At 43.9% G+C, this 14,406-nt stretch overlaps 1 protein-coding gene across 14 annotated transcripts in view; it reads left to right on the forward strand.

The window, feature by feature from the left end:
- Nucleotides 1–14,406, forward strand: part of DOCK7 (dedicator of cytokinesis 7) — a 95,985-nt gene that overhangs the window by 9,019 nt on the left and 72,560 nt on the right. For all 14 annotated transcript variants that reach the window (XM_064665013.1, XM_064665001.1, XM_064665002.1 and 11 more), the window contains exons 2-4: nt 119–224; nt 13,961–14,136; nt 14,305–14,373. In XM_064665013.1, coding sequence (XP_064521083.1) covers nt 119–224; nt 13,961–14,136; nt 14,305–14,373 — 351 coding nt within the window. The remainder of the gene's footprint in view (nt 1–118; nt 225–13,960; nt 14,137–14,304; nt 14,374–14,406) is intronic.

Consider the following 14,406-nt stretch of genomic DNA (forward strand, 5'->3'; position numbering starts at 1 on the left):
ACACCCTCGTTCCAACCAGCGCACTGCTTTCATTCCAGCAGCACTGTGAAGCATATCTGATATATCATCCTCATTGTGAGTCTTTTACAGAGATAATGTTGTCCCTGTCTTGTTCCAGAACTGTGGCTGCAGAGGTCAGGAAGCAGATCTCGGGACAGTATGGAGGCTCTCCACAGCTCCTCAAAAACCTCAACATCGGAGGCAGCGTCTCTCATCACACCACTGTAAGTAATGTCTGGAACATGGAGGGCTGGAGAAGGTCTGCACAGTTATTCTGGTTACCATTTGGAAAGAAATTGCAGCACTGACAGGTTGTTGACCTGAATGGTTCTGATAACAGAGGAAAATAATTACATGCAAAACCCACTACTTTTGGAGGTCTCTGTGTTGCAAATCAGTTGGCATGGGAATTTGTGTTTCTCCAGAATCTTTGTAGGACAAGGAGCTCCCTTGATCAAATGTTAGCCTGGACTGGGCATTAAATTCCATGTGTGTGTGGTTCTCTCCGTGGAGAGCTCTTTGCAAGCTCATGCACTCAGGCTGCTGTTTTCCTGTCTTGTCACTCTTGAGAGTGGGACCACAGCAACTCATCTACTCTTCTGAGATATTTTAAATGTTACTTTGCAAGTTGAATGTGGTTATTCCTCAGGAATGTGTATTTACTTACAAGTTTACAGTCCACTTTCAAGAGTAGCTAAAATTTAGGTTACATTGTCAGAATCACCCTTTCCGAAGTCAAATTTTCATGCATGACCTGCCAGTAACCCTCGAAATTTATTGTGGTAAACATTCCAAGAGTGCAGCAAACTTTTTCAGACTGGAACTGTATTTTTGGAAGTTTTTGATTTGAGTTGTTGCTTTGGGTCATAGCAGTTTCTTTTTCAGCACTCAACTTGGAAAACAAATATTACAGCATCTCGTTTTCTTCCAAGACGGATGACTAGGTCAGGCAGGACTGGAAATATGCCCTGCATTTGATAGTCTGTACAAGTGTTGAGAGTTTACAGGAGTTCTTCTCTTTGGAGAAGGGTCCTGTAATTTCCTCAGTTGATGTTCTGCTCTGTGTCCAATGTAATGTGTTAAACCTTTCTCCTGTGGAGCACAAACGTGTCCTCGGAGTTGATGTAACCTCAAAAGGGATCTCCACATTGACCTCTGGCTTAGAAGAATGACTTCACTACAGGCAGAGACTTTGTCTCTGAGGAAATCCGGCTGTGCCAGAGGCACGGGGGGATTGAGGAGGGCTGGAACTCCTGTCATGTCCTGTGCATCAGCTGTGTGAGCACAGCTCACACAGGGAGAGCAGGAGGCTGGTTTTGCCCAGCGTGGTGGGGAGTGAACACAGAGAGGAGGTTAATGAGAGCGGCGTGTCCAGCTAATGCCTTATCACAGCAGCTCTGCTGGGCTCTGGAGTCATAATGCAAAGCCCTGACTTGGCAGTTCTGGATGGTCTTTTGCATAATCCAGCATTAGAATAGGGAGGAACCTGTGCTATTAGCAGTGTAGGACTGGCTGGAGCACTCAGGGTCATTGAATCCACTTCCCTGCAGCAGTGGATAGCTGAGGAATGCAGGCTGGCTTTTGAGGACCCATTGGATGTCCATCCCATAAGCTTCTGTGTATCTCATGTGTGGTTTCACCTTGGGACAAGTTGTCTGAATTGCCTTTCTACTCCCCACTGCTTCCAGAAAGTGAGATCCCTTCTGTGAACCTCTCCAAGCTGCTCCTCACCCAGCCATGTTTTTGATCACTGTTTTTCCTTTTATCACCTCCTTTTGCTCTGATTTGTCTCTTTCACTTTTTCTTCCTATTTCTAAGGCTTTTCCATTCTGCTGTCATCAAAAATGTTCATGCTCAAGGCTTTGGCCCTGTTGATCTTCCCATCGAATTCCTAATGCAGGATCAGATTTGCTGGTCACAGTGCTGCTCACTTCTGGTAGCTCTCATTATCCCATTGCCGTGGTGTTTTCTGGTAAATATATGCAAGAATCTATAAAAATGCTGGAAAAGGGTCATGCTGTCTGGAAGCAGGCTCTGAGCCTCTCCTATCAAACTGCATCGTGTGATGGCTGCTGCGATAAGCTCCTAGTTTGTCATATTAAATTCGGTGCTGAGCAGAGATGCTGTGCAGAAGCACAATTAACACAGAGTGATGGTTTGTAGGAGATAGTCTGGAGGAAGAGTCTACTTAGTTAAGTCATGAGTCTATATCCTGAGGCTGCATAATACGACAGAGATTCACTTGTCTGAATTTTGGGTTAATTTCCCTCCCTTAGGCATCTGTCAGAATCTGCTGGGCCTGCCTGTCCTGGTTGAATAATCAGCATTATGCAGAGGGAAAGCATTGCTGCTCTGAAGCTGTGCTTGCTCTGGAAAGGTTCAGCTTTGTGTAGCCACACTGGTTTGAAAGCCTAAAGTAGGGTGTGTGGTATGGGAGTAAATAGGAAATTCATGCTAAAATCTGTGGATGCTTAGTGTTGTGTGATTGGGTTTCACCTGAGTGTGTCCACAGTGTCAGCACATTGCACTGCTGAGTGCACAACATGGAACTGGAGGACTCCAGCCTGCCAGATCTCAAGGAGTGTTTGGACAATGCTCAGTCACGTGGTGGGATTCCTGGGGCTGTCCTGTGCAGGGACAGGAGTTGGACTGGGATGATCCTTGTAAGTCCCTTCCAACTCAGAATACTCCATGATTCTATGACTCCAAATGACAGTGCAGATGTGGTCTCTCGTACCCATCTTGCTAATTGTGGTGAGCTAATTCTGGTCCAGGTAGGGTCAGCGCTGATTCCCTGTTGACAATTGCCACCAGCAGCTGCTTTTGGTAGTTTGTCTGAGAGTCTTTGTTACAGGGAGTCCAACAAAGACATTTTATGGAGAAATGGATGTTTTTGTGAATGAAGAGCCTTCAGCACCGTGCTTGGTTGGGCCTTTTGTTTCTTGTCCACTGAAGCCAGTGCAGGGACGTTCCTCACTCCACAGATGTGCCTGTGGCTGAACCTGGGAAAAATGCAAAAGCCTGTCAGCTGAAATTTAGCAAGTCTCTTCCTTTTTGCCTCACAAGCAGCAGACAAAATGTTGCCAGAAGTGTTTCTAATTTGGTATCTGGTAGAGCTGGGGAGAAGACACTGCTTTCAAATGAGTTTATTATTGTCAGCCTCCACCCTTCTGCCACTTTAGGAGCAGCTGATTTTAATTGCACATTCCTCAAACCCCAGACACAGGTCCAAGGCCTCCGAAGGCTTTTCCTGTGTAACCTAATGTGCCGAGCTGGGACTCCTGGCAGGACGCAGTCCCTGCAGCTCTGAGCTTTTATTTTTGCAACCCAGAACAGAAGGCACTGACAGTTTTTGTTGACGAGAAGTAGGAGCTGGTGAGCTCTGAGAGTTACGTGAGGGAGGGTTTATTTTTTGAAGTTACTTCTGCAAGTCTCTCTAAACCCACTGGTGAAGGGAGTGTGCATTTGCACCTTACTGTTTGTGCTCTGGGTTGTGAGCCATGTGCTGTGCTCATCTTGGATGCCTCCAGAGGTTCAGTATTCCCTCGTGGGAGCCGGTGCTTCTCACCATGAATCCCCACTGACTGAATGCACTGAAAGCAGAGAGGCTGCACTTCCTTTCAGAGAATTCCCCAGCATCTTGCAGGATGGGGAATTTGCTTTGTTTGTTTGATGAACCGGACTGTTTACTATGGGCCATTATAATCCCTCGTGACTAACCACTTTCTTTTCTTTCCAAGTTTGCTTTTTCTGTTGAGCAGCTCCTTGTGGTGCCTGTTAACTCTGTCAGCTCACCCTGTATTACAGCCATCATTTCTTTCCCTTCTGGATGCTGCAGCATGGCCAAAGCCTGACTGTTCTCTGTGGATTTCTGCAGTAGTTTTACCTGGATAAAGCTGGACTGTGGATTGTCAGAGCTTAGCAGAGTTACTGAGGAAGCTAAAGCTTTCTCTGAGTCTTGGTGTGCACACCTTGGTATGATGTTTGAAGTCTGCTTCTTGTGCTACTTTGAATCACAGAAACACAGAATGGTTTGGGTTGGAAGGGACCTTAAAGCTCATCCAGTTCTAATCCCTTGCCATGGACAGGGACACCTTCCACTAGACTGGGTTGCTCTAAGCCCTGTCCAGCTTGGCCTTGGGCACTTCCAGGGATGGGGCAGCCACAATTTATGTGGTGTAGGAAGAGCAGAGTTTTGGTTTGTATCTACAAATAGACTCGTAGTCCATGAGGGCAGATGATGCTGGCAAAGGACAGAAAATAATCGTTGGGTGTCAGGACCTCTCTTCAGTTGGAGCCCAGCTGTTTCTTTGTCTCGTTCTGCATTCAGCAACTTTTGTTTCTTAATGATATTTTTATTTTTAAGTTAGATAAAGACTTATAAAATCTTAGATTTTTTTCACTTTTGAGTGCCAAAGATAATCATTGAGATGTTTTTTTGTTATTGTCCAAAACCTGATTATTTTTCTTTCCTAAAAAAAGAAAATTTCCTCAATTTTTAAAAATCTTCAGATGTCTTATTTTTTCAATTTCTTTAGATCTTTAGAGGCGTATTTCAATGTCTGGATGTGGCACTCAGTGCTGTGGTTTAGTTGACAAGATGGTGTTTAGTCAAAGGTTAGACTCAATGATCTTGGAGGACTTTTCCAACCTTAATGATTCTGTGATTTTAATTAGAAGAGCAGCTTTTCATAAAACTTGCAAATAAGCAGAGTGAATGTATACTCAGTTGTTTGACAGAAAAATCACAGTTGTTTCCAAAGGATTGGGGGTAATATTTCCTGTCTGTTGATGTATATTACAGCATAGTTGAATGTTAGTGTGTAAAGAAACACTGTTATAAGAGATACTGATTAGTCTGGGAATAAAGGGGTCTGGATTCGTGGATGTGATGTGATCTGACCACGTCTGCTCTCAGCACTCTATTTTCTCCCTGCAAAATGAAGGTGCTGACATTTACATATCTTTGTAAAGCACTGCTGGGTTTATGGGCATTATCTGGGCTAATTGAAGCTTTGTCTTGGATTTATTGGATGTCAGACTTTGGCTGTGTGTTCAAAGATAGCATCTAATTATTCAATAAGAGAATATAGGTTCCTTTGTATATTTTCATTGTTTATTTTAACATAATTTAAAAGAAGAAGAAAAGATAATTTGTGCAAGTGAATGGGAAGCACAGCAAGGGAAAACATGACAGTATCTCATGTGGCAGAGAAAAGGGCGTTTTGAAGTGTTCAGAGCCAAGTAATTTTATCACCAAAATCACTAAAATGAAAAGGAAAACGAGCCAAGTCTTAATGCTGTCCCAGAGCTGATGAAGGCTTAATAGTGACTCCCATTATATGTATTTCCTGGAGGTTTTGCCCTGCCTTGCTGAATGGTCTGTCCTCATCAGACAAGGGAGGATGGGAGAGGCATTCACATCCTCTTCCCTGCTCCTCCCATTGGGGGTTGCTCACAGTTAACTCTGCTCTGGGGCAGGCATTTACTTCAGGAAATTAAAACTGCTCCCTACTGTTGCTAAAACCAGCAGTGAGCCATATTGCAGAGGTGTTTTAGATGTTAAGTTGGTGAGTGGTGTCCACTGAAAGGTTGTTCAGTGTCTGCAATAACTTAAACAGTTTATATATTAACAGAGATAAATAATCTTAACTAAATGTTATTTTACCAAGTAATTTCGGTTACTTAAATCAAGTATTTGTGACAGGCCTGTTAATAAATAGGTTGGGACAGCTGGGAGTGTTCAGCTTGGAGAAGATTCTGTGGAGACCTCAGAGCCCCTTCCAGTGCCTGAAGGGGCTCCAAGAGAGCTGGAGAGGGGCTTCGGACAAGGGCCTGAAGGGACAGGACAAGGGGGAATGGCTTCCAACTGACAAAGGTTAGATGTTGGGAAGGAATTCTTGGCTGTGAGAGTGGTGAGGCCCTGGCACAGGTTGCCCAGGGAAGCTGTGGCTGTCCTATCCCTGGAAGTGTCCAAGGCCACTAAAGGGCACAGGCAGCTCTACGTGACACCAGTGCCGGTGTCCTCCTGTGTCTTGTGGTTAATCCATCCATGCAGTGGATAAATTGTCCGTGGATAATTGAGATGTGACTGTGCCAAGTATTTCCCACTCAGAGGAGCACCCATGCTCGTGGTTACCACGGTTCAGAGGCACCATGGTTTGCCTGTGTGAACCCCAAGGGCCCAGAGGGGTCCATCTCCATGGAGTGTGTCTGCCAAAAGTGGGAAGTCTGTGATTTTTCTGCAGTCTCTGGTCAAACTGTTTGGCTTTTTCATTTCTTCATTGTTGTCTCAGCTTCTGCTCTCAGTTTTGTCACAATTTATCAGAGGACAACTCTTTGAGATCAATCTCAGCACTTGTGTTTTCTGTATCAAAGTCTTCATGTTCTTCAAACACTCTTGGTGAAATTACACAATTCTTAGTCATCAAGGATCTTGTCTTTCTTCTTACCCATCCTTGGAGGCATAACTCATGTCTTTCTGGGTTTGGTAAGAAATTGCTTTAGTATTCCCAGATAACTAATTAATCTCTGATTAATATTAATATTTCTATACCCAAATGGCTTCTTACATTAGCAACCAGTTATCATAGCAAATAACCTGGCAATATTTGTACATAAAGCATCTCACTGTTTTTGGGACTGGCTGTTACTAGTTACATGTAGGATCCTTCCTTAGGTAGATATATTTACAAATATTTCATAGAATCCCAGAATGGTTTGGGTTGGAAGGAAGCTTAAAGCTCACCTCATTCCACCCCCTGCCATGGGCAGGGACGCCTTCCGCTAGACCGGGTTGCTCCAAGCCCGTCCAACCTGGCCTTGGACACTTCCAGGGATGGGACATCCATTTCCTTTTATTAGACACTTTTTCTAATTCAAGCATTATGATAGTGCCTGAATTTGACACACAGTGCAGTTCTCACATGCTGTAAAAAAAATCCAGAAGTTAATACTGAATATTTTCAGGTCTTAAAAATGGAGGCTTCAGATAATTTCTAAAACAAGTTTTGCCTTAACAAAGAACACGTACAGCAATTTTGAGGCACGTTTGCAATTTGAAATGAAGGACTTTCATCAGCTATTTTCTGTAGTAATTACATCTCTCAGAACAGCATGCAAAAGAAGGAATATGAGCCAGAGCAAAGCAGGAGATAGGGAACTACATTCCAGAGGCGGTGGGGAGGTAATGACTGCACTTATGGCTGGGGAGGTGTCATCCTTGGTGAGGGCTGGGAGCTGTCTGTGGTTGATGGAAAGTAGAGATTGCCTAGGAATCTCCGTGGTTCATTTGAATATTTTCACATATTATAAATGCAGCCAGAAAATTAAATGCAGAAGTTCTCTGTGCTCAACAGTCACCAGGCTTTTGAAATGAGGAGTATGTGTTTTCTGAAATGCAGGGATGTCAGTAGACAAATGTGATTCTTTGAATTTGGATCCATTTGGATTATTTTTGGAGTGTTTAGTTGAAAGAAAATGTAATTTATGCAAGTAAAACATGTTTTTAATTACTGAAGCATTGTCAACGTTAATATTGCACTGCTCATGTTTCAAAACCTCTTTGACTTGCCTGTAGTTCACACTTAAAAATAAATCTGATGCCTCTGTTTAGCAGATATATTTCACAAACCATTACCTTCTTTAACCTGCCTGCAAATTTTGTGGGTTTTTTTAGCATATTTCCTGTATTCTCAGATTATGCTGAATTTTCCCTAGGGTACATCAGCTTTGACTCCTTTTCCCTGAGATACCAGTATCCCTTTAAGGGTGACAGGATTTTGCCACAACAAGAACAGGCCATCTGCATTCCTGACTGCTCAGCAAGGGAAGTGACTGTTTGCCCTGGAGACCCAGAGATAGCTGAGAGAAGGCTGGGGCTCAGCTTTGAAATGTTAATCTGCTGCTTCTGTCCTTCCAGGATTTTGCCCAGGGAGTCAGTGGGTGGGAAGTTGGTATTAATTTAGAATTTGAAGCTTCGGTGCAATCTGTTGCAGTTTTAGCACGTTATGAATTGTTTAATATTTAAGGAGGTCTTGAAGCTAAGATGGAACTTTGTCCTGATTTCAAAATTGGCAAGAAATACCACCCTGATTTTGAAGAAGTGCCTGGCTGCCAAGTAAAAATAGTAGTCAGGATCCTCTGTGTGATGAGGAACTCTGCAAGGTTAATTTTTCAAGGTCCCTTATCACATCCTTGCAGGGAGTTTTACTCCTACACAGGAGGCAGGAGGTCCAACCTTCCAGTCTTTGCCATTGTGATTTTACAGGGCCCCAGACTGTGCTGTGATCCTCACAGAGGCTGGGTCTCTGCCTTTGGGAATTAGGCATCTCCTTTGAGATAAAAGGAAAATTGGGCTTCGATTGGGCCACAAGCAGCTTGGATTCAAATCCTTATTCTGCCAGATGCATCCTGCCATGCTGTCATGTCATAACCTCTTAAAATGCTGGTGTGGTTCCCTGTGAGATAAAGCATCTTGTGAGGGCAGAGGTGAGGGAGGGAGAAGGAAATGTGAGGGAATGTTGTTTTTCATGACTGTGCTGGCATACACAAGCTGGAAAAGTCTGCAAAATCATAGCTGGGATTTGAGTGTGTGGCTTAGAGCATGTCCCACAAGACCACTCATGATGGTCAGGACAACAAATTCTGCGACAGGCTCTAGAAATACCAGCTATACCCGGCTGTTTGTGTAGGAAGGGATAGGTTAAAGTCCTTCTGGCAAATTGGAATGCCTGTGGACATCAGGGCTCTGTGTTCAGTCAGTCCCTGTGAGATGGAGATAATAATTGTCCCTTTTTCTGCCCTAGTTGTTACTAAGATCCCATTCTGAGCTGCTGTGCAGCACCCAGAAGAGCAACCCTGGGGTCCTCAGGTCCCTGCACAGGTGTACTTGGCTCAGTAAGGCAGGAAATGAGGGAGAGGCTGCTCAGGCTGTTCTCAGGAATGCCATGTCAGAGCAGGTCTCATCCCAATTTGCCTTTGCTTCTGTGGTGGGGCAGAATAAGCTGTGAGCTTTGTAGTGTGATGCCCTGGGTGTAGCTTTCCCTCCACATTATCCCTTTGCTACCTTGGGATGCTTGGCCAAGGTAAATGGAGGTTTGTGCTACCCTCCATGGAGTGATGCTACATCCTCTCACAGACGCTTCTGCCCCTCTTGCCAGATTTGTGCAGGTGCTTCTTTGGTAAGTGATGATGATGATGATACAGGTAGGTGCTCAAAAGAAGGCAATAAATAGGAGAGAGACATGTGCACTAAAGCTACAGCAAAATACAATGTTTGCTGTCTGGAGAAGGGCAAAGTCGATAGGAAACGAGATTTTATTTTCCAGCTTTTAAGGGGATGTAACAGTGAAGAATAACACAACCTTAAAGAAGAAAGCTTGAGTGTCCCCATTGCAGGAGAGTTGTAAACCTTTGAAATAGAGGTTTGTAGTGCAACTGCTGAGAACCATAACTGCAACTACATGGGTGCACCTGTGGACACTGTGAATTAAATAGTCTGTGGAAGCCAAATCAAACAGGCTGGTGTCTTAGTTAACTGATGGAACGTGTGTCTATGGTCAGGTTAAGGACATACCTTTGCAGGATTGTTATTTGAAAGTGATGGGTTTGATTTGGGGTAGTTGGGCTGTGTAAGTCTGAAAAAGAGAGTCCTATCTGATTTCTTCTGTATTTTCAGTTTATCAGGACTGTGATAAACACAGTGTTTATGTTGGCAGGGAACAGGTTATGCCCCTCTTACTCATATTGAGCTGCCCTTTCTCTCTGTGTAGTCCTGTTCATTTTAATAGCTCCAGAATAGTGCTTGCCCTCAGTGAGGTGACAGTGTCATCATGGGATAAAGACCAAGTGAAATCTCTAAGGAATTGTCTGAAAGGTTGTCCAAAATTTCATCTGTAATTACAGCCCACACAAAATCAAAGAGTATGTTTTAAAAGAGCAGCAGTTCTGGGAGCAGGTTTCCTTTGCATATTTTTAGCATGTATTTGCCATTAATTTAGGTTATTCCATAGTCCTGGTTGGGAAGATGCTCAGGACTTTTGCACATTATGGTTTCTGGAGGGTATTAATAAACTTCTTGGATGAAACAGACACCTTGGCAAGGATTTCTTATGGTAACACTCCAGTATTCTGGGGAGATCTCACTGAGGCCTTTCAGTACTTGAAGAGGGCTTATAAAAAAGAAGGTGAGTGGCTTTTTACATAGGCAGATAGTGGTAGGACAAGGGGCAATGGTTTTGAACTGAATGAGGAGAAATTTAGATGAGATTTTAGGAAGAAATTCTTCCCTGTGAGGGAGGGTGGTGAGGCCCTGGCATGGGTTGCCCAGAGAAGCTGTGGTTGCCCCATCCCTGGATGTGTTCAAGGCCAGGTTGGACAGAGTTTGGAGCAACCTGGTCTAGTGGAAGGTGTCCCTGCCCATGGCAGGTTGGAATAAAATCGGCTTTAAGGTCCCTTCCAATACAAAACGCTCCGGGATGATCAGCCAGGTGGTAGATGGGCTGCACATTTGCAAATACTTGACTGGAATTGTCCTTCTGCCTTTGGAAGTCCAATGAAGAAGAACTGGCTGTGTTTTGTGGAAGAGGCACCTCCTACTGTTGGTTCCCAGGAGCTGTCAGGAGGAATTGAAAAGGCTTTTTCTGGGAGCAGGACGAAGATTGCTTTCTGCAGCCTGCCAGCAAGCAGGGCTGTAGGAGAGCACAGCTTTATCCTCCTCAGCTGTTCCCCATTTCAGCTGCAGCAGATTTGAAACCTTTTAATGTGCAGCTGACGGGGACTTGCTATTCTTTGATAACTGAGATCGGCTGTACAAAGTATGATGGTCCGAACAGGCCAGGGGAATCAGCTGTTGAGTGCCTGTCCACGTTTTTCCTGAGGAGGTAAGCTGGGCTGGGGAGCTTGAGGTGAGATGGCAGAGCAGGTTCTACTCCTCCATCAGTGGGATGTTGAGTTTGGGTAACCTGGTCTTTATCTGAACTTGTCCAACTCCTTCAGTGTGCACGTTCCATCTGATGGGTTCGTGTGGCAATTTCAGGTGACTGATGCTTTGGTAACATAGGAATAGACCCTGGTGTGCTGTGTGTGTGTCCTTGTTCCCATCCACACCTTCAGGGTGATGCAGGAGCGTGAAGCAAGACAGGGAAGAGGTGAAGCCATCAGCAGCAGGAGCCATGAGAGGAGCTCTCGTGGTTCCATTCACACACGGAGAAACCATTTAGGTTCATTTTCTTCTTGGTGCATTTATTCATCCTTCTTTCCTCCTCCTCCTCTTTCATCACTTTTCCCCCCACAAATATCCAAAGCCTAAAATAATGTGCTTGCCTTTTACGTGCCAATAGTCTGACACCAAGTAGTTCCTCTTCATACCCATGAATTTATGTTTGGCCTGTTTACTCAGGTGCTAGACAGTATTTCTGGCTGCACAGATGGTGAGTCTAACACGGGCCTCTGGGTTTGACTTTTATGTTTGTTTACATCTTCATGGTACAATAGTTACCAAAGAGACAAACTGGAAGATTGTGAAGTGTAACCTTGGGCCTAATCCTGAGATGGTTGAAGGGCTTGGAAACCCCTGGAGCGCATGGATAGCCCCTAAGCACCACCTGCCTTTCTGTATCCGGTAATTTTTAGCTAGCATAGCCAGTTCATTCATCTCTTGGCCAGTGCTCTTGTTGGACAAGTGAAATTTGAGATGTGAAATGCCAGGAATGAGGAAACATGGTGGTTTTTTGGCAGTGACAGTCTCTGCCCTATGTTTGCTGGGCCCTTTGTGTTTCCCTCAGCTCTGTGTTAATACAGGTTATTTTTCCTTGTCTTTCTGTAGTTTCCTTCTGTTTATTGGGATGAGTGGAGTGGAAAGATAGGAGGGAATGAGGGAGAGGTTCCTCTGTGTTAGAGAATCACAGGTAAATGAGTTTGTGCAAATTCAAACACAACACTTGCACGGGCAGCTCAGCGTTGGAAGGTGCCTCAGCGTTGGAACTGCCAGTGTGGAAGGGAGGTCGGCAGGAGGAGTGAAAGTAAGACTTCAAATGTTATTCCTCAGGGATAAACTGTCACCCCTCAGTGATCTCGTGCCAAATGGAGCTGGTCTGTCTGTTTGTAAGGAACAGGCTGAGGTGGTGACATGTCAGCTGTGATGTGGGAAGGAGCAATGACAACTTCTGCTCCATTGCAAGCATTGCGGTGATGAAAACAGTGAAAAGTATCTGTTTTGTATTCACAGAAGCTCTCCAAATCACATCTTTTGAATCTATTTCAAGAGTCCCGGATTAGAAGGGGCAAAAAGGTTGTGAGGTCAGAGTTAAATAGATGATGATGATGATGATGATATTGCATCATATCACAGTGCATGGTGTCCCTGCCCATGGCAGGAGCTTGGAACTAGATGGTCGTTAAGGTCCCTTTCAACCCTTCTGTGATGATGCATTTCTTTACATAGAAATGAATTTATATCATTTTCCTAAATTGCAGAAACAAATGCTAAGTCTCTAGACATTGTATTTTTTTGATGAACCAGATTCTTATCTGGCCTAAAGTCATTGGTCCAACTTACCTGACTTCCTTGAAGTCACTCTGTTTTTCTGCTGGAGGATTAGCCTTCTGAGTTTTAAGAAAATGGGAATCATTGAGGGTGGGTGTGGTAGGGAGATTCATTCAACACCCTCTGTGTTAGCCAAATCTTCTCCTTGAATAAAAAGTTGATTCATTTTAGAACTTTGTGGCAATAATTTTAAAACTGGAATTTGGGATTTGTATAGCAGTTTTTCTTAGAAGCACATTTAAAACTGAAGTACTAAATGTTCTTTTTAAAGTCATCAACACAAGACAAGCTACAGGATAGTTCCCTGTCCCACAGAAATCATCTGGATGACAGGAAAGAGGAAGTTAGAAGAGAAAAAGTGCTGAATTTTAATGTGTTTTTGTGATTCTTGTTAAACCACTCAGCCTCACTGGCATGTGCCAGGGAATTCTAGGGAAATCTGTCAGTTGCTGTAGAGACAGGTTCCTCAAAACTTGTTTTTAGTGTTTCATTTTCTTAATGTCTATGTTTATGTATAGCTTCATAGCATAATGATCTCATATCAGAATATATACATGTATTTATATAATGTACATATGTAAAAATACAAGTTATGCAATGTGAGCATGCTTCCAGTTTATGCAAATTTTCTTTTCATGAATCTAAAAAAAGCTCAGGATGGTGAGATCAGCCCTGCCCTGAAATCTATTGTTTTCGTGCACATGTTCATTCATTCCTTGTGCTTCAGGTACAGGCTTTGTGCCCAGTAAAGATGATTTTTAAGTATCCATTTTATTTAGAGCAGTGTTCCCTCTTGGCATGGGCAGACTCATCGTGTCATGATGCCATCATCAAGGCTCTGGTACGAGAGAGGACCTTAAACTTCCACTAGATGAAGGTTGTATTTTGTGTTCCCCAGAGAAGTGGTTTAATTCAAAATAATGTTACTCTTTAGAGTTCTATGGCTGCCTGAGTTCCTGGTAAATCAGGCCTTGGTCTGGATTCCTAGCTGTGCCTGAGGGAGAAAGGGTTCCTGCATCTTGGATCAGGGTCAAGGTTCGCTTTGTGATCGGAGCATGGTCAAAACAAATCCAGGGTCATGCACATGGGAAATGAGGTACTAAGTTTTGTTGAACTTCTTGAAAATAGCTGTAACCTTTTTTGACTTCATTTGTGTTTTTTAGGTGATAATAGAATGCATCAGAGAAATATGCAGAGTAATATCAGATAAAAGATAAGACATGCAAAACATCTTTGTGATGTGTGTTAACTGAGGTTAACACCACTAGGGTTAATCACCATCTGATGTTGCATCAAATTCCTCAACAAGGCAGAAGAACTGGTTTAAAAAAAGCAGAGTAGAAGATGTGCATGTGATTTTTCTTTATTGTTTCACCTCGATTTCAGACCCTCTCATGGCTTGTGTGTCCCCAGGTGCCGCTCACAGAAGCTGTGGACCCCGTGGACCTGGAGGACTATCTCATCACCCACCCGCTCGCCGTGGAGTCGGGACCCCTGAGGGACCTGCTGGAGTTTCCCCCAGATGACATCGAGGTGGTTTATACCCCCCGGGAATGCCGGACACTGGTGTCGGCCGTGCCTGAGGAGAGGTGAGGAATTAATTGCTCTGTGTGGAGTGTCTGCAGGGCTGAAGCCTGGAATTTTGGGCTGCAAATTAAATTGGGCTGGCAAATTAAAGGCAAACCTAAGTAAAAGTATGTATATTTAAGAAGTCGTTATAATGTATAATTATAATTTGTGGTTTTATTCTTTAACAGCGAGATGGACCCTCACGTGAGGGACTGTGTCAGAAGTTACACAGAAGACTGGGCGATTGTGAACAGAAAGTGAGTTCCCCTGTGGTATTTGCAGCTTCATTT

Source organism: Pseudopipra pipra, chromosome 9 (assembly GCF_036250125.1).
Source record: "Pseudopipra pipra isolate bDixPip1 chromosome 9, bDixPip1.hap1, whole genome shotgun sequence".
NCBI lineage: Eukaryota > Metazoa > Chordata > Aves > Passeriformes > Pipridae > Pseudopipra > Pseudopipra pipra.